Here is a 26,069-nt window from a genome sequence, read left to right as displayed (position 1 = left end):
ATTTTTAGAAAAAGCAGAGAGAAGGTGGTTGGGATTTTTTTATGAGCTAGAATAGCAGAGGTAATGTTATATTGAATTATAGGAATTTAATTACCCCATTCTACAAATGTAGTTTTCAAATAAAGGAGTCAAAAGGATTTTCAAAGCTATTCCTCTGAACTGTGATATAAAAACCCAGAACACATTTAGTAGATGTAAAATGTATTACTGTACATTATGAGCCACCACAACGAATGGAAGCGCAATAAGAAACATGATATGAGACCGAACACACAGAGACTAAAAATCTCTGCTCCCTTCTTGGAAATATTGTAATTTACTTGGAGTTTTATATGCTTGTCACTGTAAGGATGGGTATTGCTGGAATATTTCTGATGGGTGGATTTCATACTAGGAAACGATTTCCCAGAAAATGGAAATGCTGTGATCTGAGGGCTTAAATCCAGAGTATGGATGGGTTAGAAAGGCCTGGGTGGGGAGGGTGGCGGGAGGAGGCAGTCTCTGGAGGCCTCCTCATTCTGTCAGGGTCTGCAGGGCTGTCTTTTATAACGTCCACAAAACATCGTCCCCAGTGGTGAAGGGAGGTGGATGCAGGGTGACTTAGGGACCCCTTACTGAAAAGTCTTTATGAAAACTTTGTTTCTCTTCCTTAATATGAAAGTGACACGTATTCATTGCAGAAAAATTTTAAAAAATGGGTAAGTAAGCAAAAGAATATAAAGATAATTTGTAACATCACAGCAGCAATAACCACTGTTAACATTTTGGAATATAGCCTTTTAGTTTTTCTAAAAAGTCATTTTGCCACATCAAATAAGAACTTAGTAAAAAGGAGTCCTGGCTTTGGGAAAACGAAGAATGAGATGCTGGCCCATTTATCAATACTGTGCTGTCAGGAGAGACTTTATCTTTTACATTACAGAAAAAAGAAAAATTGGAAGTACTCTAGAAATATGGGGTTTATGACCTTTGCTCAGGTAATTTTGAAAGTATTTTAGTGAACATCATATGTAGCTAATGAGTTTTGCTTTTCTTTTTTTGAGAAAAAAGTTAGTAGATATCAGTTTTTAATTAAAAAATTGATTCCCATATGTATTTTAATCTTTAATCTTCAAATTTTGCATTAGTCTTGTTCCCATTAGTGAGCAATACTTTTACCTAATCAGTATTCACCCTCTCGGGGTGGGTCCTTTGGCCAAGTTGTTAAGTTCATGTGCTCTGCTTCAGTGGCCCAGGGTTCGGATTCTGGACGCGGACATGGCACCGCTCGTCAGGCCATGTTGAGGCGGCATCCCACATGCCACAACTGGAAGGACCCACAACTAAAATATACAACTATGTACTGGGGGGGTTTGGGGGCGGGGAAGAAGATTGGCAACAGTTGTTAGCTCAGGTGCCAACTTTTAAAAAAAATTCACCCTCTTTTTGAGTAAGATCATAGACATCCTTCCCCATTGCTTTTGATCCAGATAATCATACGGTAGGGAGTAAGAGGGAAAGCTGGGATAAAATAGAGCAAACCCTATGTGTATGACACTGTGGTTTTCCTTGAGCCTGTGCACCCGAGGGACCTGCTCTCGAGGCAGTGTGGTGTTGTGGGTAATTCAGAGTGTAGCCGTTAGGATCTAATTACCTGAGTTCACATCCAGGCTCTATCACTTACTGGCTGGGTAACCTTGGATAAGTTAATTAACTTCTCTGTGCCCTAGTTTCTTCATCTTTAAAATGAGAATAATATTATCAAGTCTTGCAGAGCTGCTTAGGACCAAGGAGATAATGTGTTTAAAGCTGCTTAGCACAGTGCCGAGTGTTCAGCAGCTGCCTGCTGGTGTGCTTGACGTGATGGTGCTCTTAGACAGCCAGGTGGCCATATCGGTAAGACTCAAGTGCAGGAAAGAGCCCTGGAGAGACGGTTTACTCTTTTGTGTGACCTTGGGTAATTCCCTAACTTTCAACAACTCAGATTTTCCATTCTGAAATGCAGACTATGCAGTTTATATTATAAAGGGGTTTTAGACAGAGATAGCGTGCTACTTTGCAATGTAAGGTGTTTTAACCTAAATAATAAAGAGAAGACCTCCCCTAAAAGATGTTGAGCTTCTTCCCAGAGATGGAGGAGGCCTCCCCCAAGTTAATAGCACCCCTCCCGTCAGTGAACAGGGAGAAAGCCAATCGCAGGAAACAGCTCGGGAAACAAATGAATAAATATTGTCTGTGCTGGTGGGAGCACATGAAGTGTGAATCCCTGAGTAAACTTTCAAGCAGATTAGGAGCGATGCTGTTCACTGACACATGCAGCACTCCCTGAATAACTAAAGAAGCAATAAATTTGGGGTTTCAGATCTTGGCTGCTCCTCCTCATGAGTTCAAGTTTCTGATAATTCAAGCTGACTGTTAGCAGTTTGGCTATAAGACAGCTGCATTTACATAAAAGTGTGCAAAGAAGCTATTGGAAGAGCTCCAGATGATGGTGGTTCTAGTTTCGATGCATTTTGGATGTGTCTCCATGTTTGTACACAAGGGTCCTATGTTGGTGTCTGACTAGGAAGGTTTAAAAGTTCTCTGTATACAGCAAGGGAGATAATATCACATGGCATACTTTAGAAACATTTAAATATTTAGCTCTTACAAAACCTTTTTTGGGCTATTCATCTTTTTCTCCCTCAAATCTAACTAAGAAAGCTTAGTTCTTCCAAGATAAATGTCAAGGCTATAATCAGTGAGAAAATGGGCATTGGATTCTGCGTCTTTACGAAGGTATTCTAACACAGGAACGCACTTGGCTGGAATCCTACTGAGTATCTTTTCCACAGCTCTCATAGAGTCGATTATGGCCCAGCCACTGATTCATTCCATAAATGTTTACTGAGCATCAAATGTGTCAGGCATTGGGACTTCCACTGTGAAACAGGTGGATGTGGTTCTGCTTCTTGGAGACTTACAGTTGAGTGAGGGATACAGATACATGAAGAAGGATTTAGATACAATTTGATAGGTGCAAAGGTGGGGAAGAAGAGCACTTGGTCAGGTTCAGGGAGAGGAATGGATGATCAAAGGTAGTTTCCTGGGAAGGCTTTCTCAGCAGTCAAATTGGTAGTTTTTAATTTGCTGTTACATATGCTTGCTGATTGAAGAGATGTTAATACTTCAGGAAACGGCATCTCCATGGGCTGTCTTCATATTGGACAGCTCCTTAGACTGGGTTTCAGGAAGCATGGACCTGTAACCAAGCCCACAGTCGGCTACCCAGAAGGGGTTCTCTGTAGAATCAGAGCCTGAGGCGAGGGGAGGCACCTGAAGATATCTACCATCTGAATCACCACAGAGAGCAGGGCTGCCAGCTAAGTTACAGCTCTTACGCTGATCTAGCATTTGACACATGCTTATTCATTTGAGTCTTACAATGGCACTTCAAGATAGGCAGGACTCATGTTATTGTCCCTTGACACAGTCCCCAGTATCTACCCATAGGGCACTGTACACACAGTCAATGCTCAATAAAAATTTGGTGAGAAAAAGGATCCTCATTTTATAGGTGAGTAAAGGGAGGCTCAGATAAGTGAAATGACTTGCCCAAGCCCATACGGTAGAATAATGGCAGAGACTGAGCTATTTGATTTTCTGTGTCCTGACCCAGGGCACCAAACCACGTCTCAGGAGTTTCAGATGTCAGGCAAGGTGTGAGCGAGGGAGGCAGCAGAGACATGCGCTCCGTGTCCTGAGGCAAGCTTCAGTTACAGAAGCGGGATTCAGGTTCCTAAACCGTGCTGTTCTATGGAGAGATTACAAATTAGCATCCTCTGTTCTAGATAATATCTGTGTGAAAAAAATACACATTTACACATCAGAGGCTATCGCATGAACATCCAGATTCCTAGCTTTCCTTAAACAGACCAGCTTCTCTGGCATTTGGACTGCCTTTACCCAAGGAGACAATTGGCCAGAGCTGAATTGCTGGCCCCATTGGAGGGCGTACGTAATCCTGAGTTGGAAAGTGAAATTTCATCTTCAGTCACCTGCCTGTCCCCCTTTACTGATTAGAGGAAGGAAGAGAGATGGGGGGTTGGTGTTCTAGGCAGCAGCAAACACACCAGTTCTCTTGGCAGCCAGAGCCAGAGAGTAAGTTTGGCAGAAGAGCTCATCATGAGACACCAGAAATATTTCAGGTCATATTATTCTTTACTGTCTCATGAATTCTCACTGTCTGTTACCACATCTATTTTGCGCCATCAATAATGCATCCATATCAAATGGAAGTAGATTGCTGTAGTTTAAAGCAATACTGTGTAATATTTAGTTTTGTGTTCTGTGATATGACTTTTTTAAAAAAATTTTTTCATTTTTCTCCCCAAAGCCCCCCAGGACATAGTTGTATATTCTTAGTTGTGAATCCTTCTAGCTGTGGCATGTGGGACGCTGCCTCAGCATGGCTTGATGAGTGGTACCATGTCCGCACCCAGGATTCGAACCGACGAAACACTGGGCTGCCTGCAGCGGAGCACGCGAACTTCACCACTTGGCCACGGGGCCGGCCCCCCATAATATGACTTTTTAACATAAACATGACGTATTTTATTTCCAACCCGGTCTCATGGATCGTGGGCACAGCTCTCCTGAGCTAGGCTAACTGCAGTGCCGTTTCCCACCGGCAGGACGCAGGAGACTGGGCTTCTTTTTAGGACTGCTATCTTGTGTGTGCTCCTCCCTGGCCCCGAAGGTCTGTGCTGTGTTATGTGGCTAATCCAAGGGCCGCACAGGGGATAAAGGCATCTACCCAACCACAAACGGTGAGACGATGGCTGCAGGCAAGCTGGACAGACTCCTATCTTTCCTGGCACATGTCACACTCACCTATCCAGAACGTGGCAGAAACATCAATTTTAGGGGCCTGCAGTGGTCAGTCACTCAGAACAGAGGCCAAACAGTCTGGTGTAGGACAAACAACTTGAGCATCATGGATCAGGCACAACTGATCCAACCCAGCTCTATCATTGATAACTTTGCCCAAGTAATTCTGCCTAAGTCTCAGTTTCCCCATCTGTAAAACAGGGGATTTAGTACTGGCACATAGTAGGAATTCTTTTCACAGTGGTCTCTCCTTCTCTGTGATTTCTCTTTCTGCAGTTTCAGTTACCTTTGGTCAACCACAGTCTGAAAATATTCAATGGAAAATTCCAGAAATAACTCATGAGTTTTAAACTGTGTGCCATTCTGAGCAGCGTGATGAAATCTCATATTGTCTTGCTTTGTCCCTCCGGGACGTGAATCCTCCCTTTGTCCAGTGGTCCACACTGGACACACTGCCTGTCTGTTAGTGGCTGTCTCTGTGGTCAGATCGACCGTCGAGGTGTCGCAGTGCCTGTGTTCAAGTCACTGTTCTTTTACCTAATAATGGCCTGAAAGCAAAAGAGTAGTGATTCTGGCAATTCAGATGTGCCAAAGAGAAGCTGTGAAGTGCTTTCTGGAAGTGGAAAGGTGAAAGTTCTCCACTTGAATAAGGAAAGAAAAAAAATAATTGTTTGCTGAGGTTGCCAAGATCTATGGTAACTTTTATTACAGTGTATTGTTGCAATTGTTCTATTTTATTATTGGTTGTTAATCTCTTACTGTCTTAATTTATAAATTAAACTTTATCGTAGGTATGTATGTAGAGGAGAAAACAGTAGATCTAAGATTCGGTACGATAAGGGAGGATTACGCATTTTCTCCATTTTATGGACAAGGAACCTACGACTCAGAAAGGCTAAATAATTTTCCTAAGGTCAAGTACATGTCAGAGCCTGCCCTTGATCCTTGGTCTTTCACTCCAAAGTGAATGCATTCAAGCTACCACACTAAATTACCTTCCCGGGGCCCGCCTCCCGGCTGTCGGGAGCATGATGTGAAGGGCACAGCGCTGGGGCTGCTTAGGTCTTGGTAGCCGGCAGTGGTTATTATTAGAGATCGGGGCACTAGCTGAGATGAAATGCTGTCTCGAGTTTCACTTATCTGTAGACTCTCATTGTGACGGGGACCCCAATTCACAGGTAAATCTTTCCAGCCCCATTTACACATATAGATGGTTAGTGTCAACTCTGAGTGTGAGAGATGATGATGGTAGTTGTTAGTGACTAGAAAAGAAACATGACTTCATTACTAAAAACTTACCGTAGAAGACTGCTCAGTGCCATGGAGCAGCAAGAATGGCTCTCCTGCTAAATGTCCCTTTCTCGTCAGTTTTCAGACATGCAATCATCTTCCAGGACTCTTGGTCTTGCCTGGAAAGAAATAGGTGAGAAAGTGCAAGCTCTTTAGCTCTAATGTCTAGGAGGATGCTGCTTTTAGTAATGCAGGGATAAATAAAAGGACCCTCCAAAGGCACTTGTGACTACCCACGGCTTCCTTGGGAGTTAGTAAAAATCTTATTTTTCATATTAGAATTTGAGAGCTGCCGTTTAAGATCACCACATCTGGGGAGAAAGTGTGATTTGATGCAGAACATTTTAGGACATGCCAAAGGATAAATGGCTGAGAATGTTCTCATCAGTTTTCTTCTCCTTCACGGAGCTCAGAATTGCTTAGGTTATAAAGTCAGTTCTTGGGCATTTCCAAACCTATAGCATTTGCTTAAGTAGGTCTTCTGTGCAAAGTAGATTAAGCGCATATCTAAAAGGAATGCTGATCCATGCACCTGGTATGAAAATGATAGTGTGTGTGTGTGTGTGCGTGTGTCCTCAGAGTGAAGTTTAGCCATTTCAAGGTAGCTAGCTATACAGTAAGTTCAGCAAAGGGTCGCTTGGTAAAAGATAGAATTGCTTTAAAAGAAGAGCCAGACTCCGTGGCTCACTGTGTTCTGGAGATGTTGCATTGAGGCTCGTGCACTACATGGAAGGTCCAAGGAGTAATACTGCTGAACATAAAATCAGCTTTTGATCTATGAAACTCAAAATACCTGCAGGTCCAGGAGGCTTTAAAAAGAAGCCTATTTGTATTCACAATATCCTTTCAAAGAGCCACAGAATTTTGTGGAAAACAAAATTGGATGGATGGTCATCTCACCAATTCATCTCCAGGAGAAAATAGCATCTGTCTGATCTTGTGTGTCATCATCTGCTAAATGAAAGTCTGGGCAGTGATGCCGATAGAAATTCCTCACAGCTGCAGTGCTGAGCAGTGTGGGCTGCAAGGCACTTCAGGGCCTGGATCCATCACAGTCAAACTCCTGCACACCCCAACCAAGCACAGTGAGCATTTTCCCTGGCTAGTCTCCAGTTGGCTACAACCTTCAGAAATGGCAAACTGAAAAACTTCCCTCTTGACGTTTTTGATTGAGGATCCAGATGTCGGAATCAGTGGGTTTTCAGAGTTGCTGCTTATGATGAAGGAGACTAGAAGCCACTTAACCACGAGACTGCTGAGCTCCCACAGGAGCTGCCTGCCCATCACTCTTCATCCTCCATCCTGAAGGTCTGCAAGGAGGCCGGCTCCTCCCTCCCTCCCTGGTTTGGAGGGCCATTGACTGTTGTTGAATGGGGCCCAGAGAGAGAGGTCAAAGAACAGATCATTTCTGAAGCTCTAAGTGAAAACTGATTTGATGGCTACAGTAGAGGGGTGTTCATCTTTTCAAATATTGGAAAATTTGCTGAGGGTAGTCGCTACTGATCTGGAAGATGGCGAAACTTTTCTTACTGAACCATCTCCTCCCTTCCTTCAGCATTCGCTGAGCACCTGCTGCGTGTCAAGCAGGATGCTGGACACCAGACATCAAACAACAAAAAAACAAGTCAGACCCTCCCTCAGAGAGCTCAGAGTCTGGTGGAGGGGACAGGCAAGAAGACTGGCAGTTTCTGTATGGATCCATAAGTGCTACATAGGGAGTGAGAAGAGAGCCACCTAAACTGTCAGACAGGCAGCAATTAGGCAGCGGGGCTGGGTGCTGACAGGAGCACTCCAGGCAGAGGGAAGTCTGTGTGCGAAGGCCTAAGGGGGAAGCTGAAGAGAACACGTTCAGTCTGCACAATTGCAAATAGTCCCCTGAGGAGCGGGCAACAGGGGGAAGGAGGGTTGAGAGATGTGGCTGGAGGAGGCAGGGGCCAGGCCACAGAAGGGCTTTCCTGCCGTATGAAGTGTGGACCTGTACTCCAGGGCAGCGGGCGCAGTGAAGGTTTGTAATTGGGCTACCATGTGGCCATTGTGACCTGACGTTGAGCCCCAGGGCTGGAGTGTCTTAGAGGAGGAGGAGGGAGGGTTCCTTTTTCTTCTTCTTCTTTTTTTTAATTAAAAAAATATCATCAAAGCCTGATGTGGAAACTAGTAAATATTAAATGATAATAAGTTAAGTGGCCTTCTTTCAAGTTGAAAGTACTCTCAGATAAGCTGAAGAAGGGAGAATAAAACAGAAATGGCAGAGGGCACTTAAACAAAAGCATCCATTTGTTCTTAAAAGCAACCAGAAAGATTAGCAAATGGTAATTAAGAAACACTGAAAAGTCCGGACTAAAACAGTGCTGCTGGAAATGGCCTATGCTGATGCATTCTTCAATAAAAGTTGCTTTCTGCCGACACTTTTTTTTTCCTGTGGATGTTCCTCTTACATTTGATGATCAATTTTCCACAAGGTTTGCCATAATGTTTCCTCAGAGCTTGGGTTTTTACTTCTTAATTCATTCGATGGCTGTCTCAACCTAAGATAATCTGCTTTCACACTTCAGGGTCACCATTTTCTAGATGATGGGATGTTATCCAAATCCCAACCCTCCTCTTTTTTTCTACTTGTTTTCCTCTGTCTTGGTTTGAGGAGACCACTGGCCAAAAAAACTGCCTCTGCCAGTTCAAGTGCAGCCTGTGATCTGGAACATTCCACAGTTTGACTTCCCTGCATCTTCCTATGGCTTGCATTTTGGGTTCCCACAACTCACCCTCCCCAACCCCTCGACGTGACTCTTTCCAGTAGCTTCCCCTCTTCCTGAAGCCCTCCCAAGATCCCATTTATCCTCATAGTCCAACACAAGCTTCAGAGTCTCCATGTTCTGAGACAGAGGAACACACTGCAGTGGCAAGACATCCACGTTTGTGGTGGGATTGAAAACAGCAGAGTTTTATTATTATTATTTTTTTATTATTCTGGTCTCCCATCCACAATACACCATCATTGAGCATAGAGACCATATCTTTAGCTACTTTTGTAATCTCATCTAGAGCTTAGCACAGAAGAATTTAATAAATATAAATTTTAAAAATGTATTTTGATGAGGTTGTAACCTGTCACAGCCATAGTGGTTTTCATTTAGAAGTTCATGGTAAAATACGAGTGTAGTATCTAGGTGTGGCTCGAATCCACAAGGCACTGGGACAGGGGACTCGCAGTCCATGCCAGGACTGGCCCCGGGTCTGCGAGCTGTGAGCGGGGGCTTCCTTTAGCCAAGGGGAGGCTTCGAGACTGGTGTGAGTGGCCTGTGGTTACAAGAGCAGCTCTCGCCCCAGGACTGCAGAAGACCAGTGTCTTCTAGCTCTGGTTTCTAGCATTTCTCACACTCCTATTTTGCGGAGGACTAGCCTAGGGCAAAATAACATGCAGAATCCTCCTTTCTGCTCCCCCAGAGCTTTCCAGTCAGGAGTCCTTGCTCTGCACACAGAGCGTTGGGCTGGGGTGGCCCCTGAGGGTGATGTGGCCTTCTGCGCAGCCCCTGGGCGTCTTTGCAGTGTAAATGATCAAAGAAACAGCAACAGAAATTGGTGTGGGGTGGGGGGTGCTTCTGACATTTGAGTGAGTGTCTGGGTGGCATTTCAGGGACACCGAGGCCTGCGTGGCTCAAGCAATGTGGCTTTTGTTCCCCAACGTTGATTTGTATTCCTTAGTATTTCTATCCCTACCCTTCCTGCTTAGCTATCAAGGCTCTTTCCTGTTCCAAGCCTATTATCATTTGCAATTTAATCAAGATTAAGGGAATTTTGGTAAAAGGTGAGAAGGTACTTGCTGCTTGTGAAAGGAAATTTTGATGTAGTTAGAATTCATACTCTGGGGATGGGCGGTAGCTGGTGGTGGGAGGGGACCTAGAATGCTCGCCTCCTTTTCAACAACTTTTCAAGTGTATATTTTGACCTGCTAGCTGTTTGAGCCAAAATGGAAAGACGTTAGAGAAAACGCGGACAGCGAGGCTGCGAGGTGCAGAGCGCTCCGAGGAGCTTTTATCTGCGCTTCTCTGAGGGGCTGAGCTGATGACAGAACATCTTCGCGTAGCATTCTTCCTTTCTGCAATTTATCCTCTTGTTAGGATACAGCACCAAATAGGACAGATGCTTGTTACACTTGCGTGCGGCAGGCTTCTGGAGGCCCCAGCTTCTAGGTACTGAGCCTTTATTTGCCGGATGATGGAGGGGTGACGGTGGGGAGGGCGTGGAGCTGGAATCCTAAGGGGCCTGGGTGGCGGGGTGGCCCGGGCACTGGGGAGGGTGGGGTAGAGCTATTTACTATTCCCATTCTGGAAGTATTTCAGTACTTCAGCGACAGGAACCGCTGTGCCTGTGTGAGCGGCTGATGGTGGCCCTGTCCCTCTGAGTGCACTCGATGATGAGGAGGGAAGGCTGGGCTCGGAGTTAGGGAGCCGGAGCTTTGTGCCCAGATCTGCCAACCATGAGCTGTGGGATCTGGGCAAATGACTGAACACTGACTCTCGGTTTTCCGGCCCATCGAATGGAGATGATAGCCCCTCTACCTTATCTCAGGTGAATGTTTTTAGTAAAATAGCCCACATCTGAGCACTTGTGAAACTGGACGTCTTCTGGCTGAGCTTGCCTGTTATCTTGATGTTTTAGTGTCACTGTGGAATTCTGTTGTTTAGTGATAACTAAGTATGGAAGTGTTAGGGTATACTACCAAATATTATATTTCTGTGCTTTTGAGTTGTTGGGCCTGCTTTGTGCATATTTTTCTTGTTCTCCTCTTACGTTAGTTATGGGCTTGGAAGCTACATAAGTGAACTTTGCATTGTGTACAAGATAAGGAGAACAGGATCTGAGTGAGGCTGAATGAGTCGTTCACATATCAAGTAAATCACGCTTAGCGCACCACTTCCGGTTGGTTTAGCACATCTCAGTTAGGGCCTTTTCACATTCTTTTTGCTGACTTCTGTTTCCTGTCTGTGTTGGATATGTGGATAATGGAATTCTAGATGTGGAATGCTGTATGCAATTTTTAAAAAACATATACTACCAGTGTGCAAAGCTCACATTTGTAGTGAAGATGGCAGAGAAAATATGTCACCCACTGACTCAGGCATTTATTGAACGATGCGTATGAGCCGCCGTCCTGGAGAAGGTGGAAGAAGTGACTCCTGGGCATCCTCCTAGAGGTGAGCCATTGTAATCCAATGTAAGAGTATGGAATGACTCTTAGGAAGAGATTATGTCATTATTTCAAGGGGCACTGGGAGTGGGGGAAGTGGGAGGCAAAAGGACCCTTTGCGACGGAAATTGGAATAGTGAATTTCTTTTCCACCAAGAGTTCTTTGAAAAAGTTGTATATCTCTTTAATTGGAGTAGGTGCCTTAGCAACAGCCTCAGGAACCTAACCCCCAGCGTTTAGGATGTTGCGCCACGTGCTTCTGCAGATCAGCACGTACACCAGTGTGTCTGTTGTCGGTGTGTTCGGCGTCTGGGGACGTCCTTCGTTCCAGCCTCGGCCAACACCCACCTAGTCAGAACTGTGGGGAGAGTGCTGCACTACTAGGAGTGGCCGGAAGATGGCAGCGTTGGGCGGCCCAGCCCGTCTTCCTGCGCACTCGCCTTCGTGCGCATCCTCCGGCCGCGTCCACAGCGGCCTGCGCACTCTGGATCGCAGAGTGTCACTCAGACTTTCTTCTGCTTAATGACGTAAATGACTCTCCTTTTCTTCTGCGGAAAAGGTTGGGTCTATCATTCCTGTTTTGATTTTCAGTTGATGGTTATATGTAATTATATTCAAATAAAATATTTATAAATAATTACATATAATTAGCAGTATGTAAAATTTGGAACTCATAAAACTCAGCTCTGATGAAAGGTGCCCTTCAGTTTGGGAGGTGCTAGTCTTAGTATTATTACTTGTTTCTGTTTAAAAGATGTTAGTGGCCAGGAAGCTGCAATTCTCTTTCACAGATGTTCTTATAAGGCTCAGGGTTTTGTTTTTATTTTTTTGATAATAGGTAGGTCCGAATTTATTTGGTAAATCTGTAGGAAATATAGATCTACATCGAGAGTGCTCTGAGGAAAACAAATTGTACTTTCTTAAAATTTCAAGAAGCAGTTAGTTATCCTTGAATGCTAAAGGGTCTTCAGGGGGTCATCCAGTCCGGTCTGAGCAGGCTTTGCATTTACAGCCAGACAGAAGCGCGCAGCTGCTCTCCATCGCTGTCAGCGACCATGACCGGGCACTCTGCATTCTGAGATCTCCATCAGTATTAAAAACAGAAAGGGAAAAATTATCCTGAGCAAGTCCGAAATTCAAATGTTGTCAACACCTGAGGTTTAGGTGCATTTTACTGTTTCTCTTTCTCTGTTAGACACACATGCAGCTGCAAATGGACAGCTGTCTCTAAGCGAAAGGTCGAATTCTCCCGCAAGAGGGGGCCTAGAAGCAGCATCTAGGCACCTTCCTTGCTGGAGGATAGAAGGAAACCAAAAGGAAAGGTAGCTAGGGAGTGAGCAGATGAAGCTGTGTAAAGTCGGAGTTTCTGGAAGGACTCCCAGATGAGGTCTGTGGCCAGAGCGCATCGTGAGTGATGGCCGGAGGCTGTGCGCTCTTTCCTCTGGGGTTGCCCTGATTCTGGAAGCGCATGGACCAAAAACACGCTGATGGACTTAGCTTTGAGTCTTTAGTCAAACTGATGCAAACTTTTTTGTTTCTGCCTTAAAACAGGATGGCAGGCCCAGCCCGTGTGAAGCCTACGTGTGTGGCACACTAGCTTGTCAGGGGCTCTCTCAGCTGTTTGGATTTAGATCGTAGCCATGACCGCGCGTTGTGCGTGCACTGACAGAGCACAAGGAAGATTAAACTAATCTTCATGGGCTGACCTAAATGCTCCTGTCGCTGTGTCCACGGGACTGTTTTGGAGACTTTTGAACGTGACAGCACATTTCTTCACAAACCCTTCTGTGTCCACTATTAAGGTTCCGAGAATTTCACGTCATGCTGTAAACACAATAGGAATTAGGGAAATCAGCCACAGACACGCTGAGAAGATGATGCGAGTCTAGTTTTCCTCCATAAGGACTTTTATTTCCCAATTTTTTGTTTGTAAGGGAAAATCATGCATCTATTAATCTTTTACCTAGAAACTTTAAAACGCGATAGATGTCGAGCTCTTTAAAGTACTGAGCTTGAGACCTCTTAAATGTCACCATCTAGACTGGTCCTGGGTAAATCACTTCATCTCTAAACTTGAGTTTTCCTTTTGGCAAAATAGGAGACTGAACTTCCAGGCCTCCCCTTCTGTGACTGTGGCATCGCTTCTCTTCGTTGTGCCCAGGATTGTGCAAAATGTTTTGGAGGACAGACTTGAGGGCTGCATTTTAACTTTTCAATGCATCTTCACATCTCTTATTTTGGTTCTTCTCTTCAGCCTCTGTGATATTGACTTCTCTCCAATCCCCTGCTACCCCTGGCCCAAGTCGTATTCTGAGTCACTCACTACCTTGTCTCTTGGCTGCCACTGCCCTCTCATCGGCCCCTCTGTGTTCACTCTTGCCCCCGCTACAAGTGCCCCCAGCACCAGTGTGATCTTTTGAAAACTAAATGAGAACATATCTCTCTCCTGCCTAAAACCTTCCTGTTGCCCTTGGAAATATAAATCTATTCCTGCCTCAGGGCCTTTGCGCTTGCTATTTCCTCTACTGGGAACAATCTTTCCTCTAGGTCTTTGCACAACTGGCTTTTTCATTTCTTACCAAAAGGCTGCTTTTTAGGCAGGTTACAGTTTAAATATCACTCTCTCAGAGAGGCCTTCCCTGACCACTCTATCTAAAATAGTCATGTCCTCTGCTTAACATCTGACACATTACATGGTTTTGTTATTTATGTAACGTATTTATCCTGTGTCTTGACTTTTGTTGTTGTTGTCATTGTTGCCTGTCTCATCTCAGCAGCCTGTCTGTTTCTTGGGACCAGGGCCCTTGTTGCCTCGTTCATCACACGTTCTCGGCAGCTGCATAGAGTCTGGCATATGACAGGTGCTCAGGGTGTGTTTGTGGAGTCAGGCAGGAGGGCGCCACCCTGCAGAGGTTGTGGCTACAAGCGAACCAGGAGCAGGGCCAAGGCTAGAACTCACGCCTCCTCATGTGTTTCTTTCCTCCAGGTCGCGCTGTCACACAACAAGCCTAACTTAGACTTGTTGCATTCACTATTTGCTCATTTATTCTCCAAATAGTTACTGAGCTCTTATTATGTTTCAGACGCTATTCTATACCAATGGTTCTCAACCAGGAGTGATGCTACTCCCCTGGGAACATTTTTCAGTATCTAGAGACATTTTTGGTTGTTACAATTGGGGTTGGGGGGTGCTACTGGTGTCTAGTGGGTAGAGGCCAGGGATGCTGCTAAAGGTCCCATAGCGTATGGGACAGCCCCCAACAGAGAATTACCCAACCAATACGTCAGTGGTGCTGAGGTTGGGGAACCCTGTTCTGGATGAATAGACAGCTCTGTACACCCCTGGAGTTTGTAGCCCAGGGTGGGGAGACGGAGGAGAAATAGTCCATGTCCTACATGAAGAAATGAAAGGCCATGTCAAAGAAGCGGTGTGGTGGGGAAGTCGGAAGAGAGTAAGGAGGCGGATGCGACAGAGGCAGGAGAGGCTGGAAGTTCAGCCTCTGTGGGAGGTGAGTGAGGAAAGAAAATTTTGCCTCTGGAGGTTCAGCTCCAGGGCCTGGAAGGATCAGTGCTCCGGGTCCAGCCGGTGCTGCAGAGCGTTGGGCCCTCAGCTCCGAGATCAACCTCACACGTGAAACAGGAAACCCGCAGCCTCCGAACAAAGATAGAGCAACCTGCCTGGGCCAGAGGAGTGGTTATGTTCCTCCCCTGCGGGAGCGTTTGTGTCCTCCTCTTTCTCAGCATTCAGCGCTCTGCCGCCACCAACCCAGGATAGTGTTCGGCACACGCGATTTTCCTTGCTCACTGCCAGCGTCTCACTTTCCTCAGAGCGGCAGCGGCGTGGTTCCAGCCTCTCAAGGCCGTTGGGAGGCTGTTGGATGTAGAGAGGTTTCTGTCTGTCCAGGTTGATTTCTAAATTCAGACAAACCAATTGTAGACTTTATCATCTTGGAAAAACTGTAGTAGTTGATGCTGATAAAACTCAGGCCAATGAAATGGTTTTTACTATATGTATTTATATATATATGTACATATACGTATATATGTATGAATGCGTGCATACCTAGATATACTTTTAAGATTTCACTAAAAAAGTGGTAATTTTGTAGGCACACACTTGTGCTTTTTGTCTCTCTGTTTCTTTACCAAACATTGGCACCTAGTAGGTACTCAACAAAGGTTTGTTGAATGAATAAACTGCAAAAATCAGTTTGGAATTACTGAATTCCAAGTTATTTTTCTACATTTGTATGAACTTATTTATGTCACTGAAACACAACTTGGTACGTACAGTAGCATATTCTCATGGTGTTATCACTATGACATATTCATTCATTTCTAAATCTGTGTTTTTTTTTTAAAATTATTGAAGGGGATATGATTTCACGCATAGGGTTTCTGAATCCAGGAAGTGTAAATTCTTAGTGATTATAGTTTTTTTGTACACTTTTAACCTGGGGAGGGATTATTAAACAAGCAAATAGATTTCAATAAATGTTCTTAATTCAAATGTATTTAAATGGACAGTGTTGAAGAAGTTATGCACTGTGCGCTGTTTTATTTTGGTGCCATTTTATTCTGTAGAAGAGTTTGCTGGCCCTTTCACTGGACGTGTGTCCATTTTCTTTTCAGTGCTATTTCTTCACCATCGAGTTTGGCCTTTGTAAGCAGGAAGGACAGCTGAGGGCGTATGGAGCGGGGCTGCTGTCCTCCATCGGAGAGCTGAAGGTATGGCGCACAGAGGGAATGCCTTCCACGCGCACAGGGGACGGTCAGGGAAGACAGTGATTGGTTTGTACGAGCGTTTCTACTCCCAGATACCTCATAAACATTTCATACAGAGGATTTGGCACCTCAGATGTGGGTGCTGACCTAACCTTTTGCACTTCTGAAAATGGGTCAGGCCTTTCTGGGTTTGTGGTGTGACTCAGACGGGTGAGCAGCCATGGGCACAGATCGACAGGAATGACAAGCATGTGCTCAGATGTTGGCTAGTAAGCGACTGGCCTAAACTGAGTGCTGATAAGTGGGTGGTGAGCTGGCAGGGACCCTGTTGGCTTGAAGGCCCTTGTCGGGGTGGCTTGTCTGCTCTTGTTTCTGCCCCACCCGTGGCTCCCATGGACTCCTCAGCATTTACTTCCCAAGGGGAAATCTGAGATTATTTTAGCTTTTTCAAAATTAATATGTATTAAAACATTTGTGGATATATACAATCTGAAAAAAAACCTAAATAAACATATGATCACAGAGGTATCTAATGCACATAGTGATGCCTAATAAATGCTATTTTTTTTCCTTATAATATAGTAAAATGATAATTTATCCAGAAATGTTGGGGCCCAGGGCATTTTGATAATTTAAATATTCTGGTCATTTAAGAATTGCTGTCTATACCACTAGGGGACAGCAAGTTTTCATGAATTTAGAATGCAATGTGATATATAATCTGGAAGTGGCACTGAAAGAATTTAATCCTTTTTTGATCATTTGGACTAAGATCAGGATCATGGACTAATCTAGAGTTTTTACTTTGTCTTGATTGTCTTTACATAATGTAATTGTAAACTATGTGATTATTAGAACTTTCTGGTTGTTTGCGCTCTGGAAAGATGCAATGTAACTGGAGTTTTATTGAGTTTGCTCCCTTTTATGACTTTACTCACTCATTCATTCATTCCTCAGACATTTGGTTGAGCGGCTATGATGAGTCATATACTGGGCCAGGCACCGGGGATACAAAGACAAATAATAATAATGAAGAAGAAGAATATGAAGACAATAACAACTACTCAACAGACACTAAAATAGACTTTAGTTAATTTTAGGTGCTTTAGACCATTTGCTTAATTAATTTTCATAACAGCCCAATGAGACAAGCAATGTTATTATTACAGGTGAGAAAACTGAGGCAAAGAGACCTTAAGGAACTTGCTCAAGGTCATGCAGCTAGTAATCATTGGAGCTGGGCCCAAATCCAGGTGATCTAGACTCCAGGATCTGAGCCCTTAACCATTAGGTTGCACTACCTGGGGCCCCTGTTATCAAGGAATTTACATTCTAGTGCAAGAGATAACACAAACAGTGTGACAAATGTGGGTGGCACATATTAGACCATGCCTGGGAAGCCCTCGCTGGTTCCTGAGCGTGGAAACGTGCTAAGGAAAGGACGAGATGCACAGATCACTCAGCACACAGCAGCATGTGCTCTAGTCAAAGCCCGGCCCATTTAGGGAGCTGCCTGAGGCTTGGCATGGCTAGAATAGATGATGATATTTAACATGACAAAAGCCTCATGTAATGTGGTACATTTTCTTTTTACTAAATTCTCAAGAAAAAAATCCATTTGGGGTCCATCTCAGTGGAGTGGCAAAGCCCACAGCAATAGCATGAGGTTGTATCCCGTTAAGACCCACACCTTCCAGAGAGTGCCTCTTGATTTCCCCGAAAAAAGAATTAGTCAGAAAATGATGCAGGTCTTGAGCTACACTATTTACGTTTTCCTTAGAGGGTTTATGAATTACACCAGAAACAAAAGAAACAGTCCCTCTCCTTGCCTGGCTCTCGGCAGGGTCGTCTGGTCTGGTTAATGGAGCATGTGTTGGCAGCACTGGGGTGAATCTGTTGTTTTTGTTCCTATTGGTGCAGACAGAATCGTCTGGAAATGGAAATCAGCCAGAAATATGCACACTGAAGGGCATTGTCTGCCCTTCCTGTTCTGGTCCATCACCTCCAGTCATTAGCATTCTTCCATTCTCAAATTTCAACACTCCAACATCCCTATGATTGCTACTTTAGGCCATTTGTACAATTCAGAAATTCCTTCTCCAGGGACCATCTTCCGATCGCTCACAGAGAACACATTATGTGAGATGCTCTCCGCAGCGCCTGTTCCCTCACCCCGTCCGGGTCCAGCACCCGGGGCGTCCAGAGCCCTCGCGTGGAGTCTCAGCACTCCTGTCTAACTTTTATCTGAATGAACAAGTGGGCGTCCTGGACCCCGGTGGGGGCAGCTTTATTAATAGCCTTATAGCAATTCCTGTGTAAACATGCTTACAATTTTGAATGCAGTTATCTTTCACGATAAAACATGATTATTTATTTTTTGTGATAAAATACTTTTGCTGTCCCAACTACAGCCCGAACATAGGTCCCAGCTAAGTTGTTGGAGATTTTGGTGTTGTCTTTATAACTTTTGCATAAATATCCACAATTCTCCTTGAAAAGAATCCATTTTTAAAATTTGTGCTTTAGGAGGCTAAATTTTCTTGGGGTAGGTGTTGCACTTCAGAGCTGCCCAGGTACTTCCAAACCGTATATCTGTAGTTTGGGGAATAACTTTCATTTTCCCCTCTTATTTTTTGACAGTGCTTATTTTTATCTTAGAAAACACAAAGAAAATAAATATGGAAAAGCTTATGAAAGCTCATATAAATCTGATAACCGTTAGGACTATTTTTTTTTACCTCAGCAGCGATCGCGCTCTTTGGTTCTGGTTTCCTTTTCTTTGGTGCATTTTCAGGATTCCAAAACTGTGTTTGTAGGGCGTTTCCACCCCTTCATCACTGTGGAGATCAGTTAATAATGAGCTAAATCGTCTGGAGATGCATTTTTAAAAAGGTTGAAAATAGGATAATTACTATTCACCCACAGCCTGGCATGTGTTTCCTTTCACACGCTTTTTCTCTCTATCCCGGAGTGGACCTAACTATAATTTAAATTTAAATTTATTATTTGCTCATTCATTCATTCATTTTATTCAACAAACCCCAAGTCGCAGGTCTAAGTTTCAGGGGAGTGGCGTCTGTAGGGGGAGGTTCTAAACAGTGACTGAGCCGGTCTGGGTTGAATCCAGTTTGCTTGGCGCACCAATAGTGAAGGGAATGTTCACCTGAGGTGGTAAGGAAATACTTGATAATTGATGAATTGGCTGAGTCTTATCTCAAAAAGTTGACCCATCTCAAAAGCGAAAGGCCATTTCTCCTTCTTTTTCATGGCTCAGGGTAAGGTCAGATTCTTCATTTCCTTAGGGCAGACATTATATTGTTTTGTAAATGTCCTTAGAACCTACTCCATAGTAGTTGCTAGAATGTTGCATATAAATGCATCTGTTCTGCTTTTCAGGTTTGGAGAAAGCTGGTGGTTTTAAACAATTTTATTATTATTATTTGGCTTTAGTTTCAGGATATCCTTAAACAGTGATTTTATTGTCCTGCTTTCTTATAGCTATTAATCAGAATTCACAGGACAGCTTTATATTTTTTACAATCATTTGTCTTTACTACCACTCACAACAACTCTGTGAGGTGGTCAGCGTTACTGCCAGGTTGTAGAGAAAAGGCTGGAGGCACAGTGGTTCTCTGAGCTTGTCTGCTGTGTCAGCCACGTGGCTGGAGTTAGGGCTCACTGCTTCAGAGCTCCAGTACCTTTGTCCTGCTCAGAGGTCTCCCGCCCCCCTCCCCTCCCTTCCCTTCCCTGAATCTAGCATTGTTAGTAATGGCAGCACATGCTGGAGCACCTGGAGCTGGAAAAGGGGCTCTGGCCTTTAGGAAGAGATTGCTGGAAGAGCAATTTGTTCCCTTGCCCTGCAGCTTATTCAAACTGAGGAAACTTTTAACATCACTGATTTAAAAAAATGTGGTGCCATCATCACCCGGTTTGGCAATGGGGATATTGATGCCATGTTGTCCTTGGTTAGCAGGAGAAACATTTGAGGGAAATTCAAAAAATATTATATATAACTATCCATATACACACACACAAATGTATATATTTGTGGTTCTGACGTGGGAAAAGATGATGGTAGTGTGGATGTAAGAGTGTTTGCAAATTCTCCTTCAGAATCTAGGCCCCAAACTACCTACGAACCTGACTTCACACTTGAGTTTTTCCCAACTTTAGTCAATCCTAATATAGAGGGTGAGGATCACAGGGTTTACAGCTAGAGTAGTTGAGATGATAACTCTGGGTCATTGCAAAGGCAGGTGACTGGGAGGAAGGAAGAGTTTAAACTGATGAACTCAGGGCAGGCCCTGTTGTGGTCCAGGCCCTGGAGGCCTCCTGGCTGGGGCTAGGTTTCTTTCTCTCTGGGTTCCAGACCCCAGGGGGAGAGGAGCTGCAGCAGTGGTGGACAGTGTGGCTGAATGCAGCGTCCACCAAGCATGATCTTGAGACTGAATTAGCAGTGATAACGAAATAGAGAGCATCGTCCATGTGCCTGGCACTTTGCGTGTGTTACCTCATATAATTCTTACCACAACTCTAGGTTATGGATACTATTCCTATTCCCATTTTCCAGATGGATGCTGGAATAGGCTTACAGAAGTGGAATAGCATGCCCACACTTCATGTAGGAACTTGAGAGAACAATTGGGTTCTGAGAAATGTTTGATGTTGAAAGAGATTTTTTATTTAAAAGGCTGCAACAGCAAGTGAGTCTTAATTTGTGCACTGAAGCCAATTAACTGGTAATGGACATCTCTGCTGGGAAGGGTGGGGAAGTCGTCCCCAGGCCCAGGGCTAAGGGCTGCTCTGGTCAATTTATGCTGGCTGGGGTGGCAGGAGGGCATGTAGTATTTGTGCTGTGTACTTGTAGGCTCTGTTAAAACTGTATTGCAAGAAGAGCTGTAGAATTCACACAGATCAATCTTTTCAGTTTATCAAAGATGAAACTGCCTCCCCACCTGGGGAACTTTCACTCTGGCCTCTGGGACAGCTGTGTTAAAACCCAGGTCTCCTGGCTCTGGGTCCTGTGGCCTCGTCTTTAGCACTATGGGTAAATCCAAAATAGTCCTTGTAGAGAGCGTTTACATGAGAGCAGGTGAGTCTCACGCATTCCTGCACTTTTAAAATGGCTTTAGAGGGAAAGACTGTCAGCCAGAGCCTCTCAGCATTATACAGCCTCTCTCTCAGGTGGTTGGACTCATTCTGGCAGACTTCCGGATATGAGAATGTTACACTTCAGGAAAGATTCACCACAGACTTCCCCGGGGACATCAAACAGTTGGGTTCGATGTTTACAGAGAATCCACTCTGGACATAGAAGAGAGGAAGATAGCTGCCCCTGCAAACCAAGCCGGCTTAGAGGGGGACATGGGCAGGTGTTGAGCAGCAAACGCAGGAGGACTGCACTCCATTGGGCAGCGGACTTTAGAACCCATGGAGACACGGATGCGATTTTATAGCCTTGGAGCCATACTCAAGTATTCAGAAACAGGGGACTTCATGGCTGTGTGGATGTTCCTGACAGTTGTCACACGGGAAAGCTCCCTGTCAGGTAAATTAGACCATTTATAGGTGTGATCACAGCCTCATTTGTTGGCTTCACTCACTGGTTGCTACCCCAACTCCAGGCTCTAGTCATTCTCCAGGCTCATCCTTGGGCTCCATTATCACTGCCATATTCATAATAGCCAAGGAGCAGTTCTGGTCCCACACTCAAGGGAGGGAGAGCGTCCCAGCAGGCTAACAGTGTACTGGACCATAGCACACTCCTGAAGATAAACTGCATTGTTCAGAGCTTAGACCAATCAGCTTTTGGGTTTTCCTTTGATTATTACATTAGGCAAGTATGATATATATTGCCTGATGGTCTTTGCCTCAAATTATATGCTGTGAATCAACTGATTGTTCTTGAAGTGTGGGGCAATGCACCCTGCCCTTCTGGCTTCTTCTTGATCTACTCTCATCCCCTTTACCAGTTAAATGAGTAAATAAGCTCATCTGAGTAATCAGTGGAGTTGTCAACCTGATAATTTTTCTGAAACTACTCTGATTTCCATCTCTGTTATTGCATACACACATTCTGGAGGCATCCTCCACATGTAGTGATTGCTAAGGTTGCTAATGTCCTCTCAGAGCATTGCAGACCCAAGCAAATGAGTTTCACCCACTGCTTGTGCTTGTCCTTGACTCAGTGAAGTCTTTGGCTTAGCAGGGATGCCCCCGGGGAACCATGTCTTAACTGTTCTTCTAGCCTGTTCTCTATCACTCTGCCTCCGTGAATGTGAGGATGAAAGTAGAAAGATCAAGGATACTGAGCCAGTCCCTGTCCTTCCTTTCATATGGGCTTATGGATGGATAGAAAATTAGAGCAGCATACTAAAGTAAGATGCACCCAGAGTGCAGGAAAGCAACTTATAATGCTGAAGACTCCGGCAAGCCAATAGGAGGCCTTTTCTTTGCAAAGGAGCAAGAGCCCTCATAAAAGGACATTTTGTCTCTTGAAACTGTGAGGTTGCTTTTAAGATGTGGACAGAATTATTAGTCATGTGGAACCGAAATGCCCTGATGCTCACTTCACTGCATTGAATCTAGCACAATACATTTGCGTATTTGTAGTGACCTTCTGCTTACAATGAAGTTGTTCCGTGGGCCAACAAAATGAGTCCTCTCCAGGAGTCCCTCTGCGTCCCCTAATTCGTATGCGTGCCCTCCTTGGCAGCGGGCCTTTGCGGGGAAGCAGAGCCCATGCAGGGCGGGGCCGTGCACCCTCTGTATGACAGGCCCGTCCTCTGGTTTGCAACTGTATTTTCAAAGTTAGGGAGCCACAGTCTTCTTCATGGAAGGTGCAGATTACCCCATGCATTTTGAAATTGTTGGGGGAATATACCAGGAATATTGTACAGGAAAGATTTTTCAGCATTTTTCCAGGAAACCTTAGCAGTTAGAGATTGAGAGAAAAGTGCCATGGGTGGAATCCCAAGGCCAGAATAGATAGTGTCTTCAGAAGTCACCCAGCCCAGACCTCCCGTTTACAGCTGAGGAAACGGAGGTACAAGAGGTGACATGACTTGCCAAGGCGACCCAGTTAGCAGGCCGACACTTGGACTAGAGCCCAAGTTTTCTCACTCTTAGTTCTGTTACCCCTTTTCTCTCTCTTTCAACTAACTTATGCTTTAAATTAAGAAAGGGACAGTATCAAGAGGAATATTTCTCAAAATATAGTTCACAGCCACTTATGTCTGAATCACCTTAGATACCGTTAAAATGCAGATTTCTGGGATTCATCCTGACCTACCAAATAAAATTGAGGACTGGGTATCTGCATTTTTCATAAGCTCCCAGTGATTCTTATGCATATTACATTTGAGAATCATCAGTGAGGGTCTATAAATGGGCAGGTGGCACATGGCAGGAAGTGACCACGAACTTGTAGCATCACTGAATTTATCTTGAGAATACATTCATCGTTCTTTGCTCTTCTTAGTCATGTGGTGAGCTGAATGGAGCTAACGATGGCTCAAAGAGTAATTACACTGGCTTTCCTGTTTTCCTAATGCTTGCTCTGGGCATAACTATAGCTATTAATATTACCTCTTTTTTTCCCAACCTGGCAATATTTATCTGTCAGTATATTGCTCTGTTGACTTGGTGGAAGGTAAATGAATGCTTTTCAGGTGTCCTTAAATATATAGGCCCACTCCAGACTATTGATACACAGTACCTGGCCTCAAAACGTCTCTCACTGAGTCCACAAATAGTTCAGGCAGAGTCCCAATTACGTCTGCATGCAGATAATTATTACTTCTGCCAGTTAAGTGAAATTTCTACATTGCTTATAGCAATAAATTTAGTACTATATTTATGCTCTCCGTGGTTCTATTCACAGCATAGATTTAAAATTCCATTTCTGTTGGGATACAGCTCTGAACTGTCCTTCAGTATGAATTTGGCTGATAATAAATAAAATAATACCATAATCTCATTTTTTCCCTCAGTACCTAACAGACTTTAACCCCCCCCCCCCCAAAGCCCTAACACCCAATTTACCCTGCGTTCGGGAGAGCTCGCTATTTCCTGGCAGACTAGTAGCTGAGTGGTTCCATAAAAGGACTGAGCTGTGTTGCAGAAACGGGGTGTCACGGCACTTGGAAGTCTCCTTCTGGACTTGAATGGTTTCTGTGGCATGTTTTGCAGCACGCTCTTTCTGACAAGGCATGTGTGAAAGCCTTCGACCCGAAGACCACGTGCTTGCAGGAGTGCCTCATCACCACCTTCCAGGAAGCCTATTTTGTCTCTGAAAGTTTTGAAGAAGCCAAAGAAAAGATGAGGTAAACTTATTTTTTCTCCCATCTAGAGAAAATGACTTTTTATTTTTCTGGCTCTGTTCCTTCTTTCTATCTATTTCTTGTACCCATGAGAGTTGATTGCATATCCTTCTATTTCTGTTTATGTTGCAGGGAATTTGCGAAGTCAATTACTCGGCCCTTCTCAGTACACTTCAATCCCTACACACAGAGTGTTGAAGTTCTGAAAGACAGCAGAAGTATTGAGAGCGTCGTGCAGGACCTCCGCAGCGACTTGAATACAGTGTGTGATGCCTTGAACAAAATGAACCAGTATCTGGGGGTTTGATGCCTGGAACCAGCGTTGTCACCGGTGTGATCATTGTGGGGCTTAGCAGTCAATGTCATATAACACCAATAACTTTCTGTGTCTTGGCTTGGCTAGTAAGCATGCAATTCTGTATATCTCTACTTATGTGTGACTTACTGTGTTAAATGTGTGAAACACCATAAAGAACCAAGTGACAGATAACCACTCACTGCATGAAAGATTGTAGTATGTTTAAGTGTCTTAAACAGATTTGACGTTCCTGCTTAGTGTCCCTAAACAAACTGCATCTGTTTAATATTTGTAACAAGTAACTCTTACGATTGTAGCTTATGACCTTTTCTTTCTCAAATCTGAGCCTTTCCTCTGTGTTCAATAGATAAAATGAAAATAGCAGTGACACTATTCCTGTTTTCTGTACACCAGTGTTTTCACAGCATTATTTGAGATAAACCCAGAATTGTATGAAACTTCTCATCATATTAACAAAAGATTCAGTATTCTGTTTCAAAAATTGTTGATGTAACACACTAGTTGGAATGACTTTTAGGTTGAGTTCATTGTGCAATGTAAGAAAAGTGAGCTTTCTACAAATGGAATATATAGGTTGCATTGACCTTGTAGAAACTGAGTTGTAGCATGCTTCCCAGAGTATTTTGGGAGAGAATACTCTCAGAAAGAACATTAGGAGAGACTAAACAGTGGGGAATAATCATGGGACTGTGAATTTTATGCTGGAATAAAGTGAATTATTATGCTCAGGTGTTTAACCCATTTCTCTTAGAGACAATAAAATCATAAGACTTCGCTTTCAAAGATGTGGAAATTGAGTCTCAGAGAGGTTAAGTGATTTGCCCAAAGAAGCAGTTAGTCATACACCAACATTTATAACCCATTGCATCTTGCTTTTGGATTGCTACAAAGTTCAACTTGTATGCGTATATCTATACGTAGTCAGAGAAGGGACGCTAGTGGTTATCAAGACTAATGTTTATCACTAGGTAAGACTTGGTTGGGAAGGGTTGCCAATGGTACAGATGTTTCCTCACACAGCCCCAAACCAAGCCAGATCTCTGGAAGTCTGTCCACTTGCCCGAAGTTTGGGCAAATTTGGGCAGACAGTAGTGATACACCACAAATCTCTGGCCATCCTTACCATAAGAGGTATAAGCAGGTGATTAAGTGAATAAATAAAAAACTGCTGAATGAGTGAATGGATTTCATCTTCCCCGATTCCCTCAGCAAACATAGCCACCACTCTCCAATTGTGCTTTGGTAGTGCAGAATACTGGGCAGAGGAGACAGGGCAAGAAAAGGAGAGAAGGAAAAGATAAAGAAGATGAAACGATCTTAAGTTAGAATTCTAAATATTTACTTGAGGAGCTTCCAAGGATATTCTTTTAACAGGAAATTG

The 26,069-nt window shown here is 44.0% G+C and overlaps 1 protein-coding gene across 1 annotated transcript in view; it reads left to right on the top strand.

The window, feature by feature from the left end:
* The window catches only part of TPH2 (tryptophan hydroxylase 2), a 115,320-nt gene extending 89,852 nt beyond the window's left edge, over nucleotides 1-25,468 (top strand). Inside the window, exons 9-11 of the mRNA XM_046646621.1 lie at nucleotides 15,956-16,051; nucleotides 24,239-24,372; nucleotides 24,502-25,468. Coding sequence (XP_046502577.1) covers nucleotides 15,956-16,051; nucleotides 24,239-24,372; nucleotides 24,502-24,676 — 405 coding nt within the window. The 3' untranslated portion in view covers nucleotides 24,677-25,468. The remainder of the gene's footprint in view (nucleotides 1-15,955; nucleotides 16,052-24,238; nucleotides 24,373-24,501) is intronic.
* Nucleotides 25,469-26,069: the final 601 nt, after the last annotated feature.

This window comes from Equus quagga, chromosome 19 (genome assembly GCF_021613505.1).
Source record: "Equus quagga isolate Etosha38 chromosome 19, UCLA_HA_Equagga_1.0, whole genome shotgun sequence".
Taxonomy (NCBI): Eukaryota; Metazoa; Chordata; class Mammalia; order Perissodactyla; family Equidae; genus Equus; species Equus quagga.
The sequence above is the reverse complement of the archived record's forward strand: the minus strand, read 5'-3'. Positions and strand labels throughout refer to the sequence as shown.